Source organism: Watersipora subatra, chromosome 9 (genome assembly GCF_963576615.1).
Source record: "Watersipora subatra chromosome 9, tzWatSuba1.1, whole genome shotgun sequence".
Classification (NCBI taxonomy): Eukaryota; Metazoa; Bryozoa; class Gymnolaemata; order Cheilostomatida; family Watersiporidae; genus Watersipora; species Watersipora subatra.
In genome coordinates this window covers 12343470-12369253 of record NC_088716.1, presented here as the reverse complement: position 1 = coordinate 12369253, position 25784 = coordinate 12343470, and the positions used below count along the sequence as shown (strand labels likewise).

General features: G+C 37.3%; 2 protein-coding genes and 1 long non-coding RNA gene across 3 annotated transcripts in view; 2 read left to right on the top strand and 1 right to left on the bottom strand.

The window, feature by feature from the left end:
• Positions 1-5389, top strand: part of LOC137404665 (EF-hand calcium-binding domain-containing protein 6-like) — a 32158-nt gene extending 26769 nt beyond the window's left edge. Inside the window, exons 23-26 of the mRNA XM_068090888.1 lie at positions 317-435; positions 1578-1803; positions 2451-2632; positions 5094-5389. Of these exons, the coding sequence (XP_067946989.1) occupies positions 317-435; positions 1578-1803; positions 2451-2632; positions 5094-5375 (809 nt within the window). The 3' untranslated portion in view covers positions 5376-5389. The remainder of the gene's footprint in view (positions 1-316; positions 436-1577; positions 1804-2450; positions 2633-5093) is intronic.
• LOC137404666 (activated CDC42 kinase 1-like) overlaps positions 5326-25784 on the bottom strand; it is a 49167-nt gene continuing 28708 nt past the window's right edge. Inside the window, exons 14-20 of the mRNA XM_068090889.1 lie at positions 24149-24339; positions 16797-16897; positions 15694-15881; positions 10829-11240; positions 9250-9436; positions 7492-7706; positions 5326-6011 (exon numbers count right to left, since the gene is read on the bottom strand). Of these exons, the coding sequence (XP_067946990.1) occupies positions 5796-6011; positions 7492-7706; positions 9250-9436; positions 10829-11240; positions 15694-15881; positions 16797-16897; positions 24149-24339 (1510 nt within the window). The 3' untranslated portion in view covers positions 5326-5795. The remainder of the gene's footprint in view (positions 6012-7491; positions 7707-9249; positions 9437-10828; positions 11241-15693; positions 15882-16796; positions 16898-24148; positions 24340-25784) is intronic.
• On the top strand, positions 9332-24255 carry LOC137404667 (uncharacterized). Its single transcript, XR_010979729.1, has 3 exons — positions 9332-9467; positions 19222-19293; positions 24160-24255. It is a non-coding gene; the product is annotated as an uncharacterized lncRNA (long non-coding RNA).

Genomic DNA, 25784 nt, shown 5'->3' with positions numbered 1-25784 from the left:
TTGTACTTGTTGTATTACATGATGTATTTAGTTTTACGTCAAATACTGCTTGCATAACTTTTTTCTATTTTATGTACTTTTTTACTTTTTTATGTACCTTTATAACAAGTTTATAGTTTACATATTATTGCCAAAAACAACCATTGCATAATAAATATATCAAAGGTAGATGAAGCAAACATTAACCAAATTAACCTCCTTCTGACTTTTTAAACAAATTGAGCAAGTTTAATGCAAGAGACATGTAAAAGAGAGTTATCTATTGGCTATGATGAGTAGAATTTCAGAAGTTATCTACTTTTTGCTGGTTTTACAGGAAATGTTGACTATAGGGATTTCCTTAAGTCTTATTCCTCCAATCAGTTCCTAAAAGAACTACCCCGAGCTCAAGATGGCCGCCAATCAGCCATGTTTGACAGACGTCCAGCATCTCAAGTAAGTTAACATGCCTAAATTTATGACAATGAAAAGTTTTGTGTATTTAAATGGAATAGGATAAACTGCTTATTAATTGGTGTACAGTACTTGGTTTAGGGAATATGCTTTGGACTCGCATCATAAATCTTTTCAGATTCAATTTAAATATGGAATAAAGTTAACAGAAAACTGTGAATGTAGTTGATTAAGTCGGTATGTTTACAACAAAATTATACTGAGTGCAAAATATTTATATGTTAAACCATAACTGTCACGAACAACTGTTATCGTATTTTCTAGGTAAATCAGACACGCTGATTCCGATTTTGTACTCAAAATAAAGATTAGTCCACTAACCTTCAAAGTCATTTAGGCTTTTTCAAAGCGTTTCAATATCCGTTTCAAAAACAACACAATCGGCATTACAAGCTCCGCCCATAAATATGTGACGAAACCTAGCTTTTTCAGAAACAGAAGTTGGGAATGTTTAGTCCGATTTAGAATAATAGAGATGGGTGTCTTAAAACCCATTATTATCTAAATCCAGCCTGTAAAATAGTTTCAGCTTTTTATGAAAGGGATATAAACTATTTAAAATTGCTCGCAGCTTGTTACATGACGTTTAAATGGGCTGGACGCCGAGAAAAATGAGCTCAAAAAGCGGTTTTATCACGAGCTAGCTTTGTTATTGCGCTTTTTAAATATGCAATGCTAAATAGCTTATCTACCTTTCAGAAAAGGCTGATCTTATTTTTAAGGCTGAATTTAGATATTAATGGATTTTAAAACACTCATCTCTATTATTCTAAATCGGTTTAAACATCCCTACGTAACTTCTGTTGCTAAAAAACTAGGTTACGTCAAGTATTTATGGGCGGAGCTTGTTATGCCGATCGTGTTGTTTTCGAGACCGATATTAAAACGCTATAAAAAGTTCTTCATTACTCTGAAAGTTAGTGGCCTAATCTTTATTTTGATTACAAAATCGGAATCAGCATGTCTGATTTACCTAGTAAATATGATAAAAGTTGTTCGTGGCAGTTATGGTTTAAGTAATATGCAAACATAATTTAAAAATAGCATATAAACATAACAATAGCTATAGAGTACATAAGGAGATGTTGTGTGATCCTGCAATCACACTATGAAGCTGCTTCCAGAACGGATATGATAGAGAATTGCTGATGTCCCGCGCGCAGTCGCGTGGTGGAAGGAGTCGTGCAGGAAGTGTCATGCAACCGCGAGCCATGACTCCGATGGTCAATGCGCAGGATATTGAAGGACGAATCAGGGCAGCTGTAAGCAAAAACTGGAAAAAAATACAAGAACTGTGCCGGCAGTGTGACCTTGATGGCAGCGGTGAAGTAGAAATCAGCCAGTTCAAAGGTTAGACTGCCAATCATTGAGCAAACATACCAGTGAAGTTGATTGATGCAAAAGCAACATGACTTTTTCGTTTTTATCGTAAAACAACCTGCTTTTTTTCTTTAAATATGAACTTGCCAAAACATTAGTAAATTTTATCAGAAAGTTATGGTATTTTTTTATCTTTGGTCTTTTTTCGTTGTTGAGGTGATCTGACTGTCAGGAGATTTTAAGATTGAACTTAACAAAACTTGATCATGATTAAAACGCTCAGATCAAGTGATTATGATGTCTATAGTTGCAGAGTCTGACACTTGACACTGAAAAGTTGCAACTTCAACGCAATGGCCAATATCAGCTATAGCAATGACCGCAGCCAGTGATGTCATTTCGCACATATTTTTCTTTGGAACGTTTTAACCGCAATCAAGTTTTGTTGATTTTAATATGAAAACATCTGGCATTCAGATCACCTCAAACATCAAAAACAATCGCAAATGAAAAAAACACAGATATTTTTTGATAAAATTTGCTAAAATTTTGTGCAAGTTCATTTTTATTCTTTGAGGATTCGAAATTTAGCTATGAAGTTTCAAAAGTGGAATGTCTGATTTTATTGGCTAGGTTTATTATTATCACACCTCATATTCTGACTGATTGTTTTGCAGAGATATGCGCTCGAGTTCAACTAAACCTGAACACTGAAGATTTCCACGTACTATGCACCAAGTTTGATGTGAACAACAATGGCAGATTCTCTTATGTAAATTTTCTCAAATACTTTGTCTTAGCCCTGCAGAGTGGGAGGAGCTCAGCACCAAGGCCGCTAACCCGTGATTCCAAAACTATGGTGAATATAGATTATATCTTTGGTCTTTCAACACTGGTGTCAAAATACTGAACATGGTGTTCCACCAAAGACAGGATAACATTCATAAAAATATTAAAGTGGCACAAAACTATGGAAATCTGGCAATTGGTAGATTAGTGCAAGTAACTGTTGATATTTTAGAGTTTATGCAAGTAATTGTTTTTATTAGCTGTTAGTGCTAATCCTTAAAAATAAACTTAAAAAATTTTCAATAGATTTTATCAGAAAGTCGGTATTTTTCCATCATTTGCGATTGTTTTTGATGTTTGAGGTGATCTGATTGCCAGGATGTTTCAAGATTAAAATCGACAAAACTTAATGGCGGTTAAAAGGCTTCATAAAATTTGATTCACTAAAACAATTAATAAATAATTGAACTCATTCATTTTTAAAACGTTATTGTACTCACTGGTCATAGATAAACAACTCCCAATATTTTGTTCAGAATTGATTTGAACAAACTCTCAGTCTCACTATAAACACATGGAAACATCTCTTGAAATTATTCACTTTTGAAAAGTGCTATAAGATTCAGACAACAGTTATGACTACGTCAGGCATCCAAACTAAATGAAAGCATTGCCATGAAAGCTGATAGTTGATTGGCTGGTTCGTTGCTGTTGTGACATAATGCAACCACAATGATAATATTAAATCTGCATCATTGAGCGAACGTTAAATGGAACTATAGCAACCCCTCACTACTTTACGACTCACCTCTCACTCAGCTCATCGCAGATTATTCAGTAGCCATATTTCGATTGTGCACGATATGAGGCTGACATAAATTTGGCAAAGTTCAAATAAATAAAATGTGAGCTGGTAGTTTTTAGACCCCTTGTTGACCAAACATCTTGTTTTTTTCAACAAATAAATGGCTGAGAATTGGAGCAAAAACTGATTCAGCCACATGCCATGAAGCAACTTTTAACATAAAAAAATAGACCAGTTTAGACCACTGTTTTCAGACAAAGCAACAGGGTATATCGAACGTTCAGTAAATGTATATTTTTAGGCAGACCGACTCGACCTCATATTGTACAGCTGACACGCCGTATGTAAAAAGTTCGGGAAGACTGACATTGGTTTTTCACTTTTGGCGGTCAGCGCTAGTGCGTGAGAGATCACTGTAATCCAAGAAGCTGCCAAATCTATTTAAAGCTCAGTGTAGCAAATGAAGAAAAATTTTCGAGCTATTGGCAACAAAACATTGAAATAATAGGCCTGCAGTTAATGAAGTTTCTCATTTATCATTTCAGACACAAACAGCTCCCAAGGTATAGTTCATCTGTTAACAGCTATAATCAATACTGATGCAAGCTTTCCTGATCATCTAGCTTTAGCACATGCTTTTGCTAGCAGCTAGTCCCTTTACAGTGCACAAGTAACCCTTAGGCTATGTAGCTAGTAGACAGTTTGTACAATTTGCATGAGCTTTAAAACTCTGCATCTAACAATGCTGACTAATTCCTAGTTCACAGAAGAATAAATCTATCTAAAAAATGAAATACTGATTACTTTATGGGTAGTTACACCTTACCAAAACTTCTCTGGCCATTTCTGTAGGAATCTGAACATCAGCTAGCTTCATCCAATAGGAAGGCAACAAAAGCTGTAGCTACCCAATCATATTGATCCTTTCCCTAATGATTTCATGAAGCATAACACTGCTTGATTGCCACGAAAACCTAAGAGTCTTTCATTTTGGTGTGAGGGAATTTCGTGACTAGGTTTTGTTATTGGTTTTATTGAAGTAGGCAGAAGCGAGGCGGTAGAAAATAATTATGAATGTGGTACTACAATTGCTGACCTTGGTAAAGAATTATGCTGCTTCCATGACACAAATTTGGAGTTGTGCACACGTTGAATGTAGTACTACAATTGCTGACCTTTGTAGAGACTTATGCTACTACAGACTGTTTCCACGACACGAATGATGCGTATTTGGAGTTGTGCACACGTTGAGTTACCGTGCGCTGATTCAGTGAACATTCACATGTTATGGATTATTGCGGATGCTTTGGAAAAAGGATAAGGATTTTTACGCCCAGAGGTTACATTTAGAACTGCTTAAATCCAAATAGGAATGACTAAAGCGTAAAAAGTGTTTAAAATGGAATAGCTTGCACGGCATTTTCTTGCGCATCATTCGCAAGCACCGCTTCCTGCACGGGCATGAATCAATAGGTAAAAATTTGCTTGAATTGCGAACTTTTGCTCTTTCCATCTTGCAGATGATACAAAATTGCAGATTAATCGCATTAATACGATTAATTGCAGATTAACCGCATTAATGCGATTAATCATGGAAACATTAATACGGCGATAATTCAATTTTCAAGCGTATACAAAATGGCATTTTAAACTTCATTATAATGCTTATAAAACTCCCGTTCCATCCCGCTGCTCTGGTAGCCTTTTTATTTGTTCTCTTTGGCAGACTCCAGGATTGACGGGTGACGAGTTTTACATGGCGATGCTGAGGATACGAGACAACGTTTTGAGCAACTGGAAGGAGATGAGAAAGAACTGGCGCAAGGAAGACCCGAGCGGCAGCGGCGCTGTCGCTCCATACCACTTCAGAAATGTACTGAGACAGCACAACGTGAATCTATCGGAAGACGAGTTTTATCATGTGATGACGTACTTTGACAAAGGAATGACTGGGAACATCAGCTACAATGACTTTATTGGACATTTTCTTAAAGCCGCAAAACAATAGACGTATGCATCAATAGATGCAACAGACTGTTACATTTTATATTTTCTACCATAGTCGCATTGTCTCTGCATGCAAAAAACTTAGCCTATCATACAAATTGACTTGAAATAAATATGAGATGTTTCATAAAATTATGCACAGTTTTGTGTAGAAGGGACACAGTCTGGACTAGAATGGTTTGTGAAATAGAGATATGAATAGAAAATACGCAATTCAGCTGTATCATATGACATTAAATACATAGCAAGATTACATCATTTTACAAGCATGTAATAGTTGGCTACAGAAGTTTAGTTGGCTACCCATCTCGATTGTACGGAGTCAAGGTGAGATCATGCAGCCTCTGAAAGAGGGAAATTTACACAATGAGTAGCGAAGGAGCACCAATAATATTGTCATTGATATTGCGGACACGCGAGGTCATACTTCAACCCCTATATGGCACTTATCTATAATGTTAGACGCTGCCATTTCTATATTCCAATTTGTGGCAGCCAGTTCTTCCTTACACCTCTCTCGGCTTGTCAGCCTCAGTCTGAAAAGCTGCTCTATCTTCAGATATTGAATGGCTCTGTGGGTATTCCACTGATAACTTTGTAGAGCCGTATACGCCTCTTCCTCACTCGCCCCTGGTACCTGCAGTGCATGTCACTACATGATATCATCCAACTGATACCACATTATTCTAGCTTTGTATCCCGATAAAATGCATGGTGATAAACATGGCTACCACCGACGATGACACAGCTAGAGATACAAGGTTAATAAACCGAGCTACCCCCAGGATAGCATGACATAAGATACAAGGTGAGGAACATAACATGATATACAAGGAGATGTGAACTGGTCTACCACCGAGGATAACATAGCATGAAATACAAGGTGATGAACCAAGCTACTGCACAAGATGATAACATGAGTGTCTACCAGGCTGAAGGCAGACAGCACAATCATTACATACTACATGGTCTATACTGGTCTATAATAAAACTGACAAAAACACAATTCACATGAATGGCCGAGTGATGAAATAGTTAATTTTAATGACTGCCTACCTTGGAAGTAAAACTAAGGGAGGCTTCAAACTTTGGTTTATTAATTGAAAAAAATTTAATTCTAAATTTATACCAACTTCCGCGTATTTGTAAATATTTTATATGCTTAGTAGTATCAAAGTTTGCTTGACGAGGGCTGCCTGTGAATGTCAATAGAGTTCTGCTGGAGAAAAAATGACATAGTGCTGACAATTCCTACTGCGATCCAAGTAGCATAAAAGAAATTAGTTGTGATGTTTATCTCTGACGGTTTCTATGTGCCAGTGCAAAGATTGAGCTCGACAGAGAAGCGTGTCAATAAGCATACAATACAAAGCAAGCGTAGAAGCCTTAGACATCTTAAAGTTAGATTAACTATTAAATGTGACTAAGGTGACGGGGTGTCATGGACGCCCTCATCCTGTTAGTTGGGAGAAGCCATTGTCTGTTTAGAACTAGGATCGCAAAATTTACCTAGATTATAAATCAGTGACACGTTTCTGTATAATAGATGCATGAAAAGATTAAACAACAGAACAAAAAGAACAAGGCAAAGCATTTGGCTACAAAGAATGATCAATTGAAGGTAAAAACTGAACACAGCCAACAAATATCATGAACACTGCGTGAATTATAGCAAAACATCTTGCTTTGAAATCAAGCAGCGCCAGTGAGAAGACATAGAAAACAAAAAAAGTCAACCTTCTCTGAATGACTATGATACAAAATAATGTAGAAAACTTCCGTCAAAGTACAGAAATAAACCATGCACCAAGTAAGAAGACAACTCCACATCAACATGCAGTTATACCTTGATGTGACACTTAAATCATGTGTTCAACTTGAGCTTGTTCAATTCCGTCATCCATCAGAAAGCATTAATAGCAATTTTCATGAGTGGAGAGAACGGATTTCGGCGTACCATACAGAGTGCAATATAGATCAACGGATCAAACTGCCAAAACTGTTAGAATTAGTGGCTAGAAGTGTATAGCATGAACCAAAAGAACCTGCGCATGAAAATGAGTATTTACTTGAAATAGATTAAATGCTATAAGGTAGAAATTTAAACAGCAACCCACCTGTGTATAGACCTGCTGCACGAGCGCTCGAGGTGACAAAGTGGGAGTTGTCTTCTCAGCTATTACAGTAGGAGACACAGTGCCGGTCTGAATACGAAGCTCTGAGGCTGCAGGCGCTGACTGCCTCTTTTGTTGTCTTAACCTTGACACGGAAGTGCTGACTTTGTCTATTTCTTCGCTATTTACATAATCCGTAGATGTTTTTTTGTCAGGCTCTAAAAGACAACAGAAAATGGTGCGAATAACGTAAACTGTGTATCTTTATTGAATAACGATAGTCCCCGGTGAGCCTACCTCTATGCCTACCTCTATGCCAGCAATTTAGAAGCCACCCAAGATGAATCCTATTTATTATCATGGCGTGTTTAAAATAAGTAGTTTCCTGGAAAGCGTTGAAATTTCACACCGCTTCCGACAGAACTGCTGACCCAGCGTGGAAGGTAAATCACTTCAAATCTGTTGCATATGTGATCACAGCCAAAAATTCATCGAAGTCGAAGAGATTTGTCATAACCAACTGATAAATGACAGAAACGGACTGTTTTTAATTATTACATGGCGATCATTTATTGCCTGGCAGCTTTGTTCTCAAATATTTTGAATCACTAATAACTAATTCCTAGCAGATTTAGGACAGGGCCTTTACATGAAGACAGATTACTGTCGATGATCTACAATGAATTCAATAAACAAATTTTAAGCACAAAGGAAACGTTTGTTAGAAGGCAAATATTCATATCATAGCCTACGAACATCAAAGATCTTTGGCCATGGATTTTAATGACAATTCGTCATACTGTTGCTTTATCAAAAGACCTGACCCAACTGGGTTATCGTACCACCCGTGCAACCCATTAAAAGGCAAAAGCTATCGCCATTCTTCTACAACTGCACCGAGGTGAACACTGCAATTGCGCTACCCTCCATGTAGGAATCGTCCAACCCTACATGTAGGAATCCCAAAGCACCAGCCTTGAGCGCTAATAAGCAGGTAGCAATATAATGTTACTCAATAATTACACAATTCTTATTTGTCAGCTTAATTTATATGCAATACAAGTATATGATAAACCTTTGCCAAATTTTGCAATTCTTTGAATTTGCCCAGCAATTTAAAGATTTGTCAAATTTGGCTGCAAGTGCTTTGAAGATTAGACTGAACGGATGTCTGTGGGAACGTTATAGCTTGCATGGAGTTACATTGGGTAGGCCTATATAAATGGAAATAATGGTGTTTTTCGAATATTTTAAACGCTACTGGGCTGCCTTGTCTTTGATTTTAAACTATCTGGCAGTTTTTTTTGCTAACATTATTATTTTTAATTTTGATGATTTATTTCAATATAACGCACAGACATATGTTTCAATATCATTAATGGCTGTTTTATGATCAATTGATTGATAATATTGATTGATCAACACTAAAGAAAACAAATCGTTCATCATAAAGTCTTGTGGAAATATTTCATTTTATCAGAAAACTTGATTGTAGAAGCCTGCTGTAAACTCAGTTAAAAACACAATCAAAAAAAGGCAACCTATTAACCCAGCTGCTTGTTTACAGATATTAAAAATAGAAAATAAACATTCTGAGATGTTTAACGTATTGCAACATGTTTGTGTCAGCTATTCAAGCTTGTTGATGTTATTCCACATACTGCAATGGCTATCCAAGTGGTTAGCACTTGGTAACTTCTGCTTGCTATTTGACACAGATAACAAATAGCACAACACTTTACCTGTAAGCTAGTTACTTACCGACGTAGAAGGTTGACCTTCCCTCATGAGAAAGGTGAGCGTTATCAGCCCGAGGGTCAAAGGGCTTCACAGAAGCTAGAGGTGGGGTGGATGGCTTAGGAGCGAGTAGGAAGTAGTGGGTGCTACTCACGACCTGACCTCCCTGCACCACTGGACGTATCATCTGCCTCTGTCTCTCTATCTGCATCTGCAAAATGTCGACATCAGTAAACTCGCGGGTAATATAAATCACTTTCCCATTTAGCCTTTAAACGCTTCTTTCTAAACCGATTATTAGTGGAAAAAACAATGTATTTTTATTACAAGTAATAAAAAAAAGATTTTTACATGGAAAATTTATTTTTAATTAGTTAAGTTTTTTTACGAAATGAATTTGAGTAACTTAAGCTAGTCTACATTGTTACTATAATATGAGCTGTGTCTGTCCCTCTGAAGCAAGCATTGGGCAATCAGCTGAAGCGTGCTCTATTTTAACCAATCAGCAATAAAGATTGGCCAGTGTACAAAGTATGTGCACAATTTTCCATCGTATTGCAAGTAAGCTGTGTAGTGGTAAGTACACCTCTCTGCAGAACTGGAGTTTTCGAGTTCCAGTGTGAAGCAGGTTTTTATTTCTAGATGTTAATTGCTGCAACTGGACACATGAACGACAGATGACAAACTCTGAGATTTATATGGATGAATAAATGATCAAATGATGGCTCGCTATAATATAAAAAATCTCACTATCGGCATTTTCTTTGTTGAAGCCAGCTGCTCTTTGCAGTTACAAAGTATGGATATCTTTGTGCACAGTGGGAATTTGTCAAATGCTATTCAAGACTGCCTGTGGGAGGGATTGAACAACTGACCTATTGTTTTGCATTACAAAGCACTAAGCACTACCCCACGATTGTTACCTTACTCATCATTTATAGAAAGAATATTTTGACATAATCACTGAACTACTACCCATAGGACTGCTCCAATATTATTTTGTAGACCTACTCATTGATGTTCGGCACTTAGCCTCTATGGTTGTTCAATCTGTGACTGCAGGTTTTTATTGAATCAACAACCATCTGCACCATATTGTACGATGTCCTAAATTACATCTCTCATTTATGGTTGTCTTAGACTCTCGTGGAGTTATTACTTCATGTTTTATCCTAAGAATGTTTGTACCTCCCCAAAAGCGGACATAAACGCATGTCAAGAAAAACTTAGTATCTCACAGTAACCGCAATGCTATTACTGACCTTGAATAAGGCTATGGCAAATCGCAGGTGAAATCAGCAAAAAAGAAACAACAAGCTTAGACATGAATCTAATTTCACAGAATCCCAGAACTTGGTGATATCTAAATCTACAAGACGGAATGTCTGAAACAATTGTATGTATGCATGGAGTTGTTATGAAACAACTTCAGAACTGCTGACAAAATATCCACTCTTGAACATGCCCTTCCTACAAGATCCACTGCAGCAACATTGAGTATTTTTTAATCACTTAACCTTTGCATCAGCGCTGTTTGATTGTGTGTATCTTCAACACGATAAAGAACATTTTCTATTCTCCACCATAAACACATCCAACTTACCTGTTCTACAGTGGCTGAACCTCCATAATCTCGAGGAGGTAAGGGTGGTGGTGTGCTGTCTGATCTCGCTCTTGCTGACACGCCTCTACCAACTTGAGCAGCTGTGGCCTGACCAGTCCTGCTGCTGTGAGCCTCCTCTAATGCTACCTGATCATAAATAACTTTCTCGGGTGAGACCGAGTCCCAAGTGGTGAACGAGCTTTCACCATCAGACTGAGTAGAACGACTTTCATCCATATCTTGCAATTTCTGTTTGAGCTGACTAGAAAAGTCTTTGCTAGGACTAGAGTTTGTTAAATGGGAGTTGTCTTTACGCTGCGAGTCGTAAACATAAGACTTTATATGGGCTCCAACGTTGAACGGATCATCATCATGGTTGACATCGAGGAGAGGTTTTGGCAAAGAAGCGTATCTGAAAGAATGTATAAAGAGTGTCTATGACTACCTGAAGTCCTTCCTGTAAAACTACAAGTGAAATCGAAAAAAGCATAAGTCAGCTTACATGTAGCCTGTCTAGGCAAACTGTTGTTTTTGCGGAGTTGTCCCCTGTCGAGTGGGCGAGCAACACAACAGCTTGTCCCAAGACGTACTGCACCTGATGCATCAGCTGCACTTATAGGGAGTTGTTCTCTTCCGTCTATGCGACTTGGTTGCGATGTTGTCAGTCGCTCCATTGGTAATCATAACGAATTTCGCGCAAAAATTTATGTAGAAAAAATAAGATTATAACGTTTAATCAGCGACCAGTCTCTGCGGTAAACTTTAGTAGGACTTGAGAACTTAGGCAACAACAGCGACTAAACATGGCGTTATTTGTGCGCTCAGTCAGTTTTATTTCTATTTTTGTATCAGTAAGTTTTATTTGTTCTTATAGATTTTATTTTCAATTTATTTCTTAAATTCTACTAACGTTTACAACAGACACTGATCTTTGGTTAAACGTTGTAATCTTATTTTTTCTACATAAATTTTTGCGCGAAATCCGTTATGATTACCAATGGAGTGACCGCCATAACATCGCAGCCAAGCCGCATATACAGAAGAGAACAACTTCCTTTCAGTGCAGCTGATGCATCAGGTGCAGTACGTCTTGTGACAAGCTGTTGCGTTGCTCGCCCGCTCGACGGGGGAACAACTCCGCCAAAACAACAGTTTGTCAAGACAGGCAAGCTTACATATGACTGCACCAATCAATCAACATTCTGTCTCATGCCCACAGGCTAACAACTGTATCTTCAAACTTGTTTAAAGCATTCAGAGAAACTGACAGATGAATGATAGATTTGCCTAAACACTTATTCAATCTGTTAATATTATCAAAATGTTTGTAAATATTTATATAGTTCAATTTGTTGATCTAAATTTCTCCCTTCCAAAGCCTCTAGCGTGTGGACTTGTACAATTATGTTCATTCTTGCCCGCAGTTATCCTTCTATTACTCCTAAACTAACATAAGGAAATCTTGTAAAGAAAAACTTCTAGAATGTTCTGACAATATGAACACCAATCCCTTGTGCTGATGCGCCTGCCCACATTACGTGACATCTTGTGACTTGAGGTAGTTTCCAGCTATCCTCACGATATGTTATGGATTTATGCTATTGTCAGCATAGACTCAGGAATAGTAGTGGCAGATCAACAGTGCCAAGATTATCTCCCGAGATATAAACAAGCGGCATGTGGCACTCTATAAATAGATGCCAGATAAGGATGTGTCGACTAAAGGAGAATCTAGTTTGTTTACCCATGAGTCAGTGTGTAACCAGGAGGGAGGGCAACAGGAAGTCACAGCACCGTGTCACTTGCCATTCATCATAAATAAACTATTTCCTAGTTAAAAGCTGATTAAATAAGGAGCATTATCTGCACAACCCGACCTTTTGCATTATAGACTCGACTAACAAATGCGCAACCGACTTCTCAACTTGAATGGTAACCATGTAAAAGGAGCAAAACAATTACTCATTGACAAAAGCCAACAAGATTTTCCGTTACAATGTTACCACATATGTTATAACCTTCTGCTAAGCTTTGATTATCATGGAGTGTTTAGCTCACCATATCATTAAAATAAATCAACAAACATGTTTTACGCCTTAGCGTAATTATCCAACCCAAAATCTTTGATCGAAAAAATGTTTTTACATGATTGATGCACCTTAGTCATGACTATTCATTGCTTTTTAGTAGTGATACTCTGGCCGCCCCGCCCCCCCTCTGTGCTGTGAGAGATCATCAATGGCGCCATTAACACACAGAGAATAAGTATACACACAATAATTTTGAACCATAGAAGGCAGTCAATTGGAGCAGGTGGTACGGCGGCGGGCTATGGAGCCCGTTGTCACGAGTTCATACCCTGCATGATGCGATTTTTTTTTCAAACCTCCAACTATGGCTTCGAACAGACAGAGCCTTTAGTATAGTTGAGATTTGACGATTGGATTGAGCTGAAGAAACGAGCGAAATGAGCAAACAATGGGTGGGGAAGCCACAAGTCAATTTCACTATAGATGGTATCAACTGATGTAGATACCATCTTAATTAATCTCTCATCTTACAACAGATATGCACGAGGCTGCCATCTCCTCTCTCACAGCTAATTATATTTAGTGCCTGTAACCTGTACAAGCACTTTGAAATATTACACATCTTTATGTCAATCAAAGAGTCATTCATAACTTTCATTCTAGATTGTTAGACGCTAATGAATACACTAACCAATTAATTAATATACATTTAGATATTTCTGTATGAAAGTGCAACATAATGATCTCAATATCTTTTATAAAAGAATGAACTGCAATAAAGATGATACATAATTATAATTTGGTCGATAGGAGAAACTGAGGTAATGCGTATACGGGCAGCCAGATTCACTTTTCAACACATTTAACGATATAATGTGATCGATTCCTCAAATATCGAGTATGGTGTCTGCTTAGATTACTGCAAGCCGAGGCTGAGCGTGTTTTTAAGAAATTTGTTGTTCTCAAAAAGTAGATTATAGTAGTGAGAGATATGTCCAGTGGCAAAGGACGACCATTTCCTTGCCACTGGACACACCAGAGTCCAGTGGCAAGAAACCCTTGACACCCGGGGACATGCCCAGTTGCGGAGAGCAATTTAAGAGTGGTTGGATGTAAGAGAGGTTAGAGGTCATTCCTGTCACAAGTGGCCTTTTCTGGGCATTGAACCCCAGCTTGTTGTTGGCAGGTCAGGTGATCTAGACCACTACGCCAAGTTGCTCTATGGTTTTTAATCAATACCATTTCTAAGGAAAGGCAAGTCAATTTAAAACACTACTGAACAGCCCCTCGCGTTAGATTTGAGATTGAGACCGATGCATGTATATAATAAAACTCTCTCATCAAGGTACACTATCAGCTCATAAACATTGAAATAACCCCTAAATATTATTTGAGGAATTTTACCACAAATATTTCCAAATGTAAATAGACCAGCTTCTTTCGAAGCAGCGCAACCAGTTCCAATGCTGTAAATAGCCTGTGTTCTAATGGGTGTGTTCCAATGGGTTGGCTTTTAAATTAATAAAAGACTGAAATTTCTGGCTCAAATAATTTCTCATCATTCTTTGAAAACAAATTTATGGTCGGAAATTTATTTTTATTTTATATTACAAATTTATTTTGAAGCTATTTGTAATAAGGAAATAATTTGTAATAATTTAATGATTTATAATAATTAAAATAGTTATAATAAATATCTATAAAGCCATAATGATGTACTGTTTTGTTCATAAAAAATGCACTACGTAGAGATCTTTTGAAATTTAATTAAACTTCAGCCTTTAAAATTCAAATGCCCTGTTTTTCATTTGCTGGCAGCGTATTTTGACTTTTGACCCGCAACATTTCACAAAATAAATCACTAGCCTTTCAGCAACATCATGACTTTGTACTCATTTAAAAAAAACATAAGCACCAGCTATGAGCAAGGCCTTTATATTTTTAGACATTCCAAAAAACATGGACTACATATTTCAACTGTTTGCTAGGAATAACAATTATATATACAGTGTCATAAGGTACATGTCATCGCTATGCCTTAGTCTTGCATGTTAGCAGATACTAAAAATTGCTTGAACGTAATATGGAATAAATCCGGGAAAAGAAGGTGAAAATACCCTCATACCATCAGCCAATCAAACTTATGGTTTGTACTTTACAATTTGAACTTCCTTTTCAGTCGGCAGCAGATAACGGAAATTACAGCGAATCACAATCTTTATTATAATAAGAGCTGTGTCCGTCAGCACGAAGTTATGGTTGGGGTTGAGAAAAAAATTACATTATATGGGATTCAAACGCATGACTGTACTCTCCAGACTGCCGCTCTAATCGAACTGCACGGATCAATCCAGCTTCTAGCATTCTAGAATAATGGTATACTTCTTTTCTGTGCTTTATCATAGAAAGAGCGAGCAGAAATTATATCAATAAAATTAAAAAAAGACCATATATTGGTAATTTCCGGCAGCACACCCAATGATCTCTCATGACACCCCAGACTGTCAGGATTAGAGATGGGATAAAATATATTAGTAATTTAAAGGCAAAGTGGAATTGGTGGTTAAAAGAGTACATTTGTATTTTTATTTATTTAGTTTTTGTTAGATGTAAATTATTTTGTTACTACATTTACAGATGCTAGTATACTTATAACACACAAAGCATGAGACGTGACATCATTTCTTGTAGTGCATAACATAGACATGCGAATGACAAACCATGTCTCTAAAAAGGCCATAGCTAGTGTATCATTAAAGCCTGCATATTGAGAGCCCACCCAGGCCATAGCTCCGCTACACTTACTGGGCTGAGACACCTGCCCGCAACACGTACCGTGGAGAGCTGAGACTGCCGAGTAGATCAGAGGAGGTTGTTCCTGGCATTACCCCAGTCGGTACTGTCAAGTTTCCGTCACTGCTGAAATCTATGAGATTTGCTTCTGTCTTCCTGCCGCCCGACCTTTTCACAGCGTCTGACCTTTTCGGTTTAACTGACGCCTTAGAAATCTCCAAAAAATCGTGCTGCAACAGACAGCTTTTCAAAGTAACCAAATCCAGTTTTTTTATATTTCAAACTGACAGAATTTGCAAAAAATTAAAAAGATTTTAATCATAAAATATTACCTATATCTACATGTATATATTGACAAAGATTAACCTTAACAAAACCTAGCGAGTCTCTGATAAAAGTGATATCCAAAATGGAGGTTGCGAGAATCGATAACAGACACACCTCAATTCTACTTACGAGTAAGTGATCTGTGAGCAATGCTAACAGCCTATGCTTGAACCTAATGTAAACTGATATTATGCAGTCACGCTATTAGAATGAGTAACGGGGATAAAAGGCGGACCTAGCGCTATTAGCTCCGCCCCCTTAGAAAGACAGACACTGCTGATAAGACCAGCTGGTGTTAAAGTCAAGTGTGAGGCATAAGTTGAGGCAGGCCTGTTGACCGGGAAAGCGTGTTTACAATTAAGGCTAGTTGAAAAATATAAAACATAATGAGATCATGCTAGCCATACTTTTAATGAAGGTGGTTACTAACTTCGTCCTTGACCTCTATACTTGTTATTAATTTATCAGAAACGCCATTTCAAAGTCTAAAAGTGACTCATTCATCTATTTTAATGTCACAAAAATCAATGAAACTGACCTGGGCAACAAACAAAACCGTCTGTCTTGTTAGCGGCTCAGGTTAGTTTTATTGCGTGTCTGTTTTATGTCACAGCACCATCTGTTGATATAAAATGATATCTTAAGAATTGCATGCGCCTAGTTGAGTTCATCAAAGCCATCAGTTAAAGAAAATGTAAGAAAATCACAAATAGGAAGGAAATGAATGGTTTAGATTTCTCAAAAGCGGTCTTGTTAAGTAATAAGTGCATTGCGGAGAGAAAAAACGCAACAAAGATGAAGGCATACATCATTCTCACCTCGGTAGCATGATACGGCTTGTGGAGTTGTTCTTTCCCAGTGTCCTCATTGACTAGTTTGTTGTAGTCTTTCTTCCTATCCCACGGCAGCCCATAGCTTCCTAGCAACAGACATTTCCATTCACCTCAGGAATTCATCATAAACATAAACAGTGGAAGACGCATAATTACCATCCATTAGCAAGCAGCAACAATATCCCGTCTGCACATTCTTGCACAATAAACATGAAACAGTGATTAATCCCTGACAAAGAATATCCAAATATTATATAACTTCCTCTATCTTAATAAATTCAGTAATTGTTTTGTAATAGTTATTCATTTATACCAGGATTCATGGGGATAACCTAAACCGAGCATATTTCACATGTACCATAAAACCTCTATCGAACGACAAGGCGCTCTATTTTTGTTAGAGGTGATATTCACATAAAGGTGGCATTCAAATACAGGTTTTACGGTATGCTTAACAGGTAAGCTGTTTTATCAAAATACTGGAAGAGATTTGTAAATTTAGACACCCTCCCTTTCCCCCCTCTCTCTCTAAGTACCATGTCCTGTAAAGACGTAGGCAATCATGGCTCTCCCTCACATCCTATAACCATGACTGTTCTTAGCAGGTTTCAACAGTAGTTTACCATTGCCTTCTGTTAGGTGTTTTTATTGAGACACCATCTCTAGCTGGCCGGCTGCTGGCTCACATATTAGCTCCTCCGCCCTTTGCCAGGTTTTGTTTTCAGTCCTGCAGGGTTATTATACTGCGCACTTATATCTTTCAGGTCAACATAAGGTTAGTTAAAAGTTGGTTTGCTGGTTTGGCATTTTCAATAATGCCTTAGATATACAATCATCGAAGATCATATGATACTGCATGCCAATATAATCCATGACATATGAGCTTCCCATCAAGAACTGTTTCATTCAATTTTATTAAAAAAATTTCAGAATAAATTCTATTTAGTTTAACTGTTGTATGCACATGTATATGTAACAAAAGCAGTCCTTTGACAGTGCAGACAACTCCACTTTTAATACTATTCAGGTAATGGAGTTTCTATGGAAACACTCAGAGATGTAAATTAAAAGCCAGGTGTTGGATAGTATAGTTAATACTGGAACTATGGAAACACAATATAATGTTATGAATGATAAATACACAAAGCAATTCAGTAACCCATGATGAACTATTGACCAGCGCTTCTCCAATGAATCAGACCTCAACTATTGAGGTCTCGCTAATTAGATTACAGTTCCGTCCAATCCATCCCGATCATGAACCTCCAAGAGGTACAATAAATCGAGTATACGAGCTGTCGCATGAACACCTACGCAAGATCGAAAAGTGAAAAAAAGTGGGGACTGCAAAAATGCTTAGTTGACTCAGTTCGCTTTCAAGTTCACAAGGATGAAGAATTAAGTTAGCCTGTGGTCTTCGTGACTATCAATCACTATGTTTCCATAATGCGCAGTACTGCGATGCAGCCCTCTCCGAAGTCGAAGGGGATTGTACGTTTACATACTGCGCAGTGGTTTTCAGCAAACTAGCCAGAAAAGAGAAATTGTAGAAATCGAATCGCCTGATGGAGAAATAGAATCGATCATGGATACCGGAACATCAGAAGTAGTCTATTTATGCTTCTGTCGCCATTATATTTTTATTTACAATACACATTCACAAGGTTTTACAAACCTTAACACAATTTTTACAAAGTAATATATTTTTATTAAGTATTTTTAAGTAATATATTATTTAAATGTTACTTTAGGATTTGCCACCTGTTTTTTGAAAAGTGTTGGCATCGATAACAAAGTCTAAAAAAGTAATCACCTCATCATCCTCATGGGTGAAGATCAATATTAAATTTAAGTGAAAGAAGATCGGAATAGAAAAAAACAAGATTAGCAGGACAACCTTTGTACTAGTTCACGGCCCTCGATGAATCGGCCTCCACAGCAAGAGAGCTATGCGCAGCCACTGCGCAATGCCGCTTTCTTGCTTCGAATTTGCCCTGGCTTCGCACTGATCAGTGCGCAGTGATTTCAGTGCGAAGACGCCGTTTCCATGATTCGGAGAGGGTGCAACTCCGAAGTACTGCACATCATGGAAACATAGTGTTTAAGTATTGGTGCGTACAGCAGAACTAACAGGAAACCGATTAGACATGAGAGCACTAGCCCTAGGCGACTTACTTGAATCATGTCGGCCTCTGCGGAGAAAACGGTGTTACGTTCTGAAGGCTCAGTCGTTAAGCGATTCCATCGCTAAACAAACCCCTCCCCTTTGAGCCTTCGTTGCAGACATAGAGGCTATTTACACTGTATTGTACTTCCTCTCCTTTTCTCTAATTTCTATTGACTTTTTTAATAATAAGTGTAAGCTTTTAACAAGTACATTACATGTTACAACTTTTTCTTTTTCATTTAGCTCCGGGCTGCACCCAAAGGTTTTCATGAATGTTCATCGATTTGGAGGCCTTTGGTGAACCAACAACTTGTGGTAAGTTATAAGTTTTTTTGACTTAAAGAACTGCAGGAGAATCTTTTGATGATGATGCCGTACGGAAGTCCGAATAACTTGTGACAACCTTGAATAATTTTGTAAAGAAGTGTGATGCATTGGCAATGGGCTTAACTCAAAGCCCCGGCGATGATCTTAAAAGAGTTTGCAAACTCAGCTACATCTACTAACTTTGCCCAACGGCTAGTTTTCAATTTGAGGTAGTAGTTATTATCCCTTGCGTTAAAAATAAAACTGATTACTCGCGATTTCAATAATTCACGGAGTTGACTGTACACGAACTCACGAATTATTAAATCCATCGAATAATTTGATCCTGTAGGGTTATACCCTACAGGATCAAATTATACAGCCTTCGAAACGCTAAGCAGCATGTTACCATTGTTTTACCTTGAAGTTTCACCCAGATTCTAACACTCAATATATTATATATTACTTTATTGACAATAATTTCATTTCAAACTTTTCAAATTATACCATACAAGAATCATGGAACAAAAAGGGTCATAGATCAAATAAAATAAGTTGTTTGACCAAAGTAATATTCTGTCCATTTGTCAGCAAAATTCTGCTAAAGCCAGTTAGCAAGAAACTTGAACATCGACCTCACAAAAAAGTTAGAGTACCAGTATAAAGTTTAAGGGTCAATTATGACTCATAATCAATATTTTTATTAGCAATATAAACGGTATTACCAGTGCACACGCAATGATTGAATGAGTTTGATGCCAAGTTAATGAGTTTTATATGTCCTATTGTGGCGGAGAATCTTTGACAGACCAAGCCAAAACTATCCAACTTGCATATCTTTCACACGTTTGGTCATGAGTCATACATTACACTTTCTAATTAGCATTTTATAGTGTAAAATATCATAGACATGCTAAAAAAGATAATTTCTAGATTTGGAATGGTTAAAGTTGTCTACATTAATTGTAATGAGAGAAATCGTTTCGCCTCTCGTACAAATCACTTTTTTAAAACGGACACTGGTTGAAAATTGAGGTCGTAATCATATTCAAATATTTTAAAATTATTTTGCGGGTTGACTTGACTGTATTGTTTAAAAGCATTGACCTTCTTTATTATCCACCTATTTATTTATTTATTATTGTTCTATTAGTTAAGGTTACATAGCTTTGGTTTCCGGTTAACTTTGGTTGTAAACCGTCTGTTTTTGAAGAAGGTCAGTTCTGTTTTGATAATTGGTGATTGATAACTTGGGCTTGGCTACAATTGAAGCTATGCATGACTCATGACCAAACGTGTGAAAGATATGCAAGTTTGATAGTTTTGGCTTGGTCTGTCAAAGATTCTGAACTCCGCCACAATAGGACATGTAAAACTCATTAACTTGGCATCAAACTCATTCAATCATTGCGTGTGCACTGGTAATACCGTTTATATTGCTAATAAAAATATTGATTATGAGTTATAATTGCCCCTTATACTTTATACTGGTACTCTAGCTTTTTTGTGAGGTCTAAGAGCAAGTTTATTGCTAACGAGCTTTAGCAGAATTTTGCTGACAAATGGACCAAATAATACACTTTTGTCAAACCATTTATATTATATGATTGACTAACGGGCGGCCAGGCCCGTATTCCCTGGGGTGGCTGGCTGGCTGAGCAGCCCCAACTCTTTAGTGATTTTTGGCGGCTAAGTGCTAAGAATTGCAGTCTAAGCTCATTCACTTGGAATTTCCAACAACTAATTTACTTGCGACTAGCGTTCTATATTGTCTCCGTGGTGTTCTCGCCAAATGAGTGATCCTGTGAGATTTTGTTAATATTTGGAAACTGAACTTTATAGCTTGTAGTGGGGGTGTGAAGAAGACCCCCAAACTTGAATTTTCCTTATCATAACATAACCAAATCAAAACATTGATGAGGAGCGCTATGGGGCAGGCTCGTCTAAATAATCTTCTAACAACACAAATATATAAAGATGTTGAAATAGATACTGAATCAGTTGTGAAAGATTTCTGCCATGGCCACGTTGACAGAACAAGAGCTATTGAAACAAAAAAGTAATAGCTCTTGTTCTGTCAATGCCCTTACAGAAATCTGAAGTGTCATGAGTTTTATATCGTAATTTTATTATCGTTCGTTGAATAAAGAAAAAGTTTTGCCTTCCATGAACCACAAACAATATATTTATATAGATTTTGATGCTTACAATTGATTGCATTTATGCATACTTTGAGAGTTGTTGATGCTTAAAAGGTCCATAGCTTCGGAGTGCTGCCCCCAACCCCGTTGGGGGGGAGGGGGTTACACCGCCCCCAAACCCCCAGGTGTTTATAACTAGTCGCCTAGCATTTGCCGCCTCAACTTGCAACCAGGGAACACAGGCCTGACCGTCGCCCTTTTTGTTCTACGATTCTTGTATGGCATAATTTGGAAAATATTTGTTTGAAATGAAATTGTCAATAAAATAATATATAGGGTGTTAGAATCAAGGTGAAGGTGCAAGGTAAAACAATGGTAATATGCTGCTTAGCATTTCAAAAGTTAAAGATTACTCTAGCCTGTGGTCCAATAAAGGTTAAAGTACACTAAATTCTCATAAATACAGTTACTGTCCGAGTTACGACCTGACTTATGTCCACTTGTACTTACAACAACAGTCTAGAACAGCAGATTCAATCTCACACAGTTGTTAGTAGATGTCGTCATGACAACATGTAGACACGAACAGGAAACAGGAAACATCGCACACAAAGAAAGTGTAGATGTTGTGCAAATAAATAGTGGATTTTAATTTTTTTGTTTTTCACATGCCTATCTTCAAATTTTTATATTTAATATTAATTTGTATTTTTGGTTTCTAATGCAAAACATTTGAGCAGGATTTACACTCCGCATCATATGTCCTTGAATACACATTTTGAATGTATATGGTCCAAGTTATGACGGTGCGGACTTATGACTGGCTGGATCTAGATGAAAACGCAGATGGTAATATGTGAGGGTTGAGCTATGTCAAATGTAAACCGGTCTTAAAGAGACATCCCTCTCACGTGAAAAAATAGCTTTGGTGATATCAATTGCTGATATTCATGGCATGATCAAGCCTTCAAAAATTTCCTGTAAATATTCATTGGACCAGAGGCTAGAGTAATAATTAAACTCTGAAATGCTAAGCAGAATGTTACCATTACTCGACCTCGGAACTTCACCTTCCTTCTAACATAAATTACGCTAAGCTACAGAATGTATTACTGTATCTGTAGCACTTTGAGTCATATTTCCTCAGACATTTGTATAAATTAAAAAGAGGTGAAAAAGCTTTATAACTTGACCTTGATTTTTATGCTGAGGGGCTGATACACTACACAAAAGCACAAAATACAGTCAGTATTTCATAGACTAAAATGAAAATGTCTACATACAATGGTTGAATACTAGAGATAAGAAGAGAAAGCATCAGGCGACAACCGAGCCATGTCATCAGGCTGTTTTGGCTTATCTCAAGGTTGTACAAGTTTAAAATTTTTGTTTGGAATTTGAAGCTAAAATCTTGAATTTTTTTGTTTGAACTCTGAGTTGTTCAAGATGTGAAATATTCGAAAACAACAGTTGGACTGCATTGCCAAAAAATAAATTATTTATTTTATAAATTCACTAAAAGCTACAGGTTCCCTCTACCTCACATCAGTACATACACCCTCTTAATCTCCTACCATCTGTCCTTCTGTGGAATCCATGATCAGTCATATGCATCAATACTCATATGAAAGTCTTACTTTAAACTCTGCACTCACTAATATTTTTAGAATTTGTAAACTATAGAATAACTCATAGAACTATTCCATAACTAGAAATCTGTTGCAATAGATATGCATAAGTATATCACCAGAGTTTATCCTTGACAACTTTTTGTTTAAACTCATGTCAATCCTCAAAGCTTGCTTTTTACATATTTCATGATTTTAATTCCAACATTATTATATTAGTCAGACCACTTGATGGTTTCTTTGTTTGTTTAGTTTGTATATTGGTATGTAGATTAGTTGCTGTGGTACTTTGTGGAAAACATTGTATAATATGACTATTGCTTACCACAATGTGTATGTTTCCATGATGCGCAGTGCTTCGGAGTTGCGCTATCTCCGAATCATGGAAACGGCGTCTTCGCACTGAAATCACTGCGCACTGATCAGTGCGAAGCCAGTGCAAATTCGCAGCAAAGAAACAGCGACTGCGCAGTGGCTGCGCATAGCTCTCATGCCGTGGATACATATTCTTCGAAGGCCATAAACTAGTACAAAGGTTGTCCTGCTAATCTTGTTTTTTTTTATTCTTCCGATCTTCTTTCACTTAAATTTAATTATGGTCTGCATTCACGAGGATGATGAGGTGATTACTTTCCTGGCCTTTGTTATCGATGCCAACACATTTCGAAAAATAGGTGGCAAGTCCTAAATTAACGATAAATAATATATTACTTAAAAATACTTATTAAAAATATATTACTTTGTAAAAAGTGTGTTAAGGTTTGTAAAACCTTGTGAATGTGTATTGTAAATAAAAGTATAATGATGACAGAATCATAAAAAGACCGTTTATGACGTTCGGTATCCGTGATCGATTCTATTTCTCCATCAGGCGATTCGATTTATACAATTTCTCTTCTCTGGCTAATTTGCTGAAATTCTGAAAACCACTGCCCAGCATGGAAACGTACAATCCTCCCGACTTCGGAGGGGGGCTGCTTCGCAGTACTGCGCACCATGGAAACATAGTGAATAAATATTGCTATAATCAACTATACTCAATCAACTGTTACCAGTAAAAGAACTAAAGTACCTAGAACAGAGAGTAACACATACTCTGTTTGTAGCCTTCCCCAGCCTCACCAGTAGACTGAACTCTCCGGTTAGACTGAGAACTGTCAGTTGATTGGATACTTCCCACAGAGACAGGGCGTTGATCAGACCGTTTGGATGGTCTTCTCAGCACACCGACATCTGTCTCAGCATAAGAATCTAGCTTCACTGCGGCCAGTCGATCTCCGAGATTGCTAAAGAAATTAACCCATTGTCATAACTCTCATCTGGTGACACCCGTGTTATGGAGTTGTCTGCTCGATGAATTACCACTAAAACGTAATTTTCAGATAGTTATGTGCGAAAAAACCTATATCATCATGTTCAATGGTTAAGCAATGAAATATTGTTGTTTTGAATTTATAAATGGCAATTTCCTTGACATCGGTGAACAGACAATGAACATAAACAGCTTTCTTGCCGATCATTCAGTTAGGGCTTACTAGATTGTGCTTTCAGCTTAGATAAAATGAAACCAGGTTTGTGAACATCTCCTCAGCCATAAGACATCTACAGGTTCATTACAACGATATTGAGTAACGCTAATACATAAACTACTTTTATTGATTGCACTAAGAAAAACGTCATTACTTTTCCAAAAAGTAATGAAGCTTACCGTTTTACCGATTCCATTTGTTTACTATTCCACATTCTTCGACAGCAATTTTAAGGATAAACCTTGAACCAAATGTGCAACTTTGACTAGCACTTAGTGGGTGGAAAAATAAGAAAGTGAACATATGCACGCAAGAATGTGATTGAGCTTCCTGCTATCAAATCATTACAACAGCAGTATGTAATTTACATATGACAGAAAAACTGATAACAGATCCTGTTATCTCAATGGAAGCAACTGTTATTTGAGCTCAAGCAAAACAAACTGAATATTTTTATATTGAGCAAAATTCTGCAAATTTTACTAACAAAATGCACATTAAATTCACAAAGAGTAATTGGCAAACGCAAGTAAAACGGCAGCCAAAGCTATCATTAAACTCAGAATAATTATACTATTCAAGTTTTGACTATCAAAACTTTTGTTACTTTTATGACTAATTGTAAGTGAGTCATGCTTCATTGTTGGAAGTAAATTTTCTTTTCTGCGATTTTCTTTGCTCCAACCTCTGTCCCTATCGGAAGAAACGCCATTTAAATCAATGTCTAACTTTATGATTGGGCTGTATTTGAGGTCAAGGTCCCAAAATGTGTTAAGGTTTTATCATAACTTGTTTTATGATATTATTCGCCAATTCTTTGATCAGCTGACATCCTCCCAAAACCCTTTGCAGCTTCCGGAAAAAACTTATGAGACAGAGATTTGAAGCACTGCTACAAACTTTTGATCTAACCAACACCTTGTGTGTCCCGGCTTCTGTTTTAACCATCTTGTTCTGTTCACTCTGTTTCATTTTTAAGCAGAAAGATAAAAAATCAAATATGGCTGAAGATGGATTAGCATAAATCAGCCCCTAAAAACCAGCCTTAGCCTCACTCTCTAAAGTGAGAGTGAGGCTAAAGCCTGGTTCCCATATACGTCGCAAAGCACCGGCGACAGCACGCAGGCTATTAGTGATGAAATGGGAACGTATGCGCCGGGTACAGCCGAGGACCACCAGTAGTTGCCGGCGGCATCGCAATA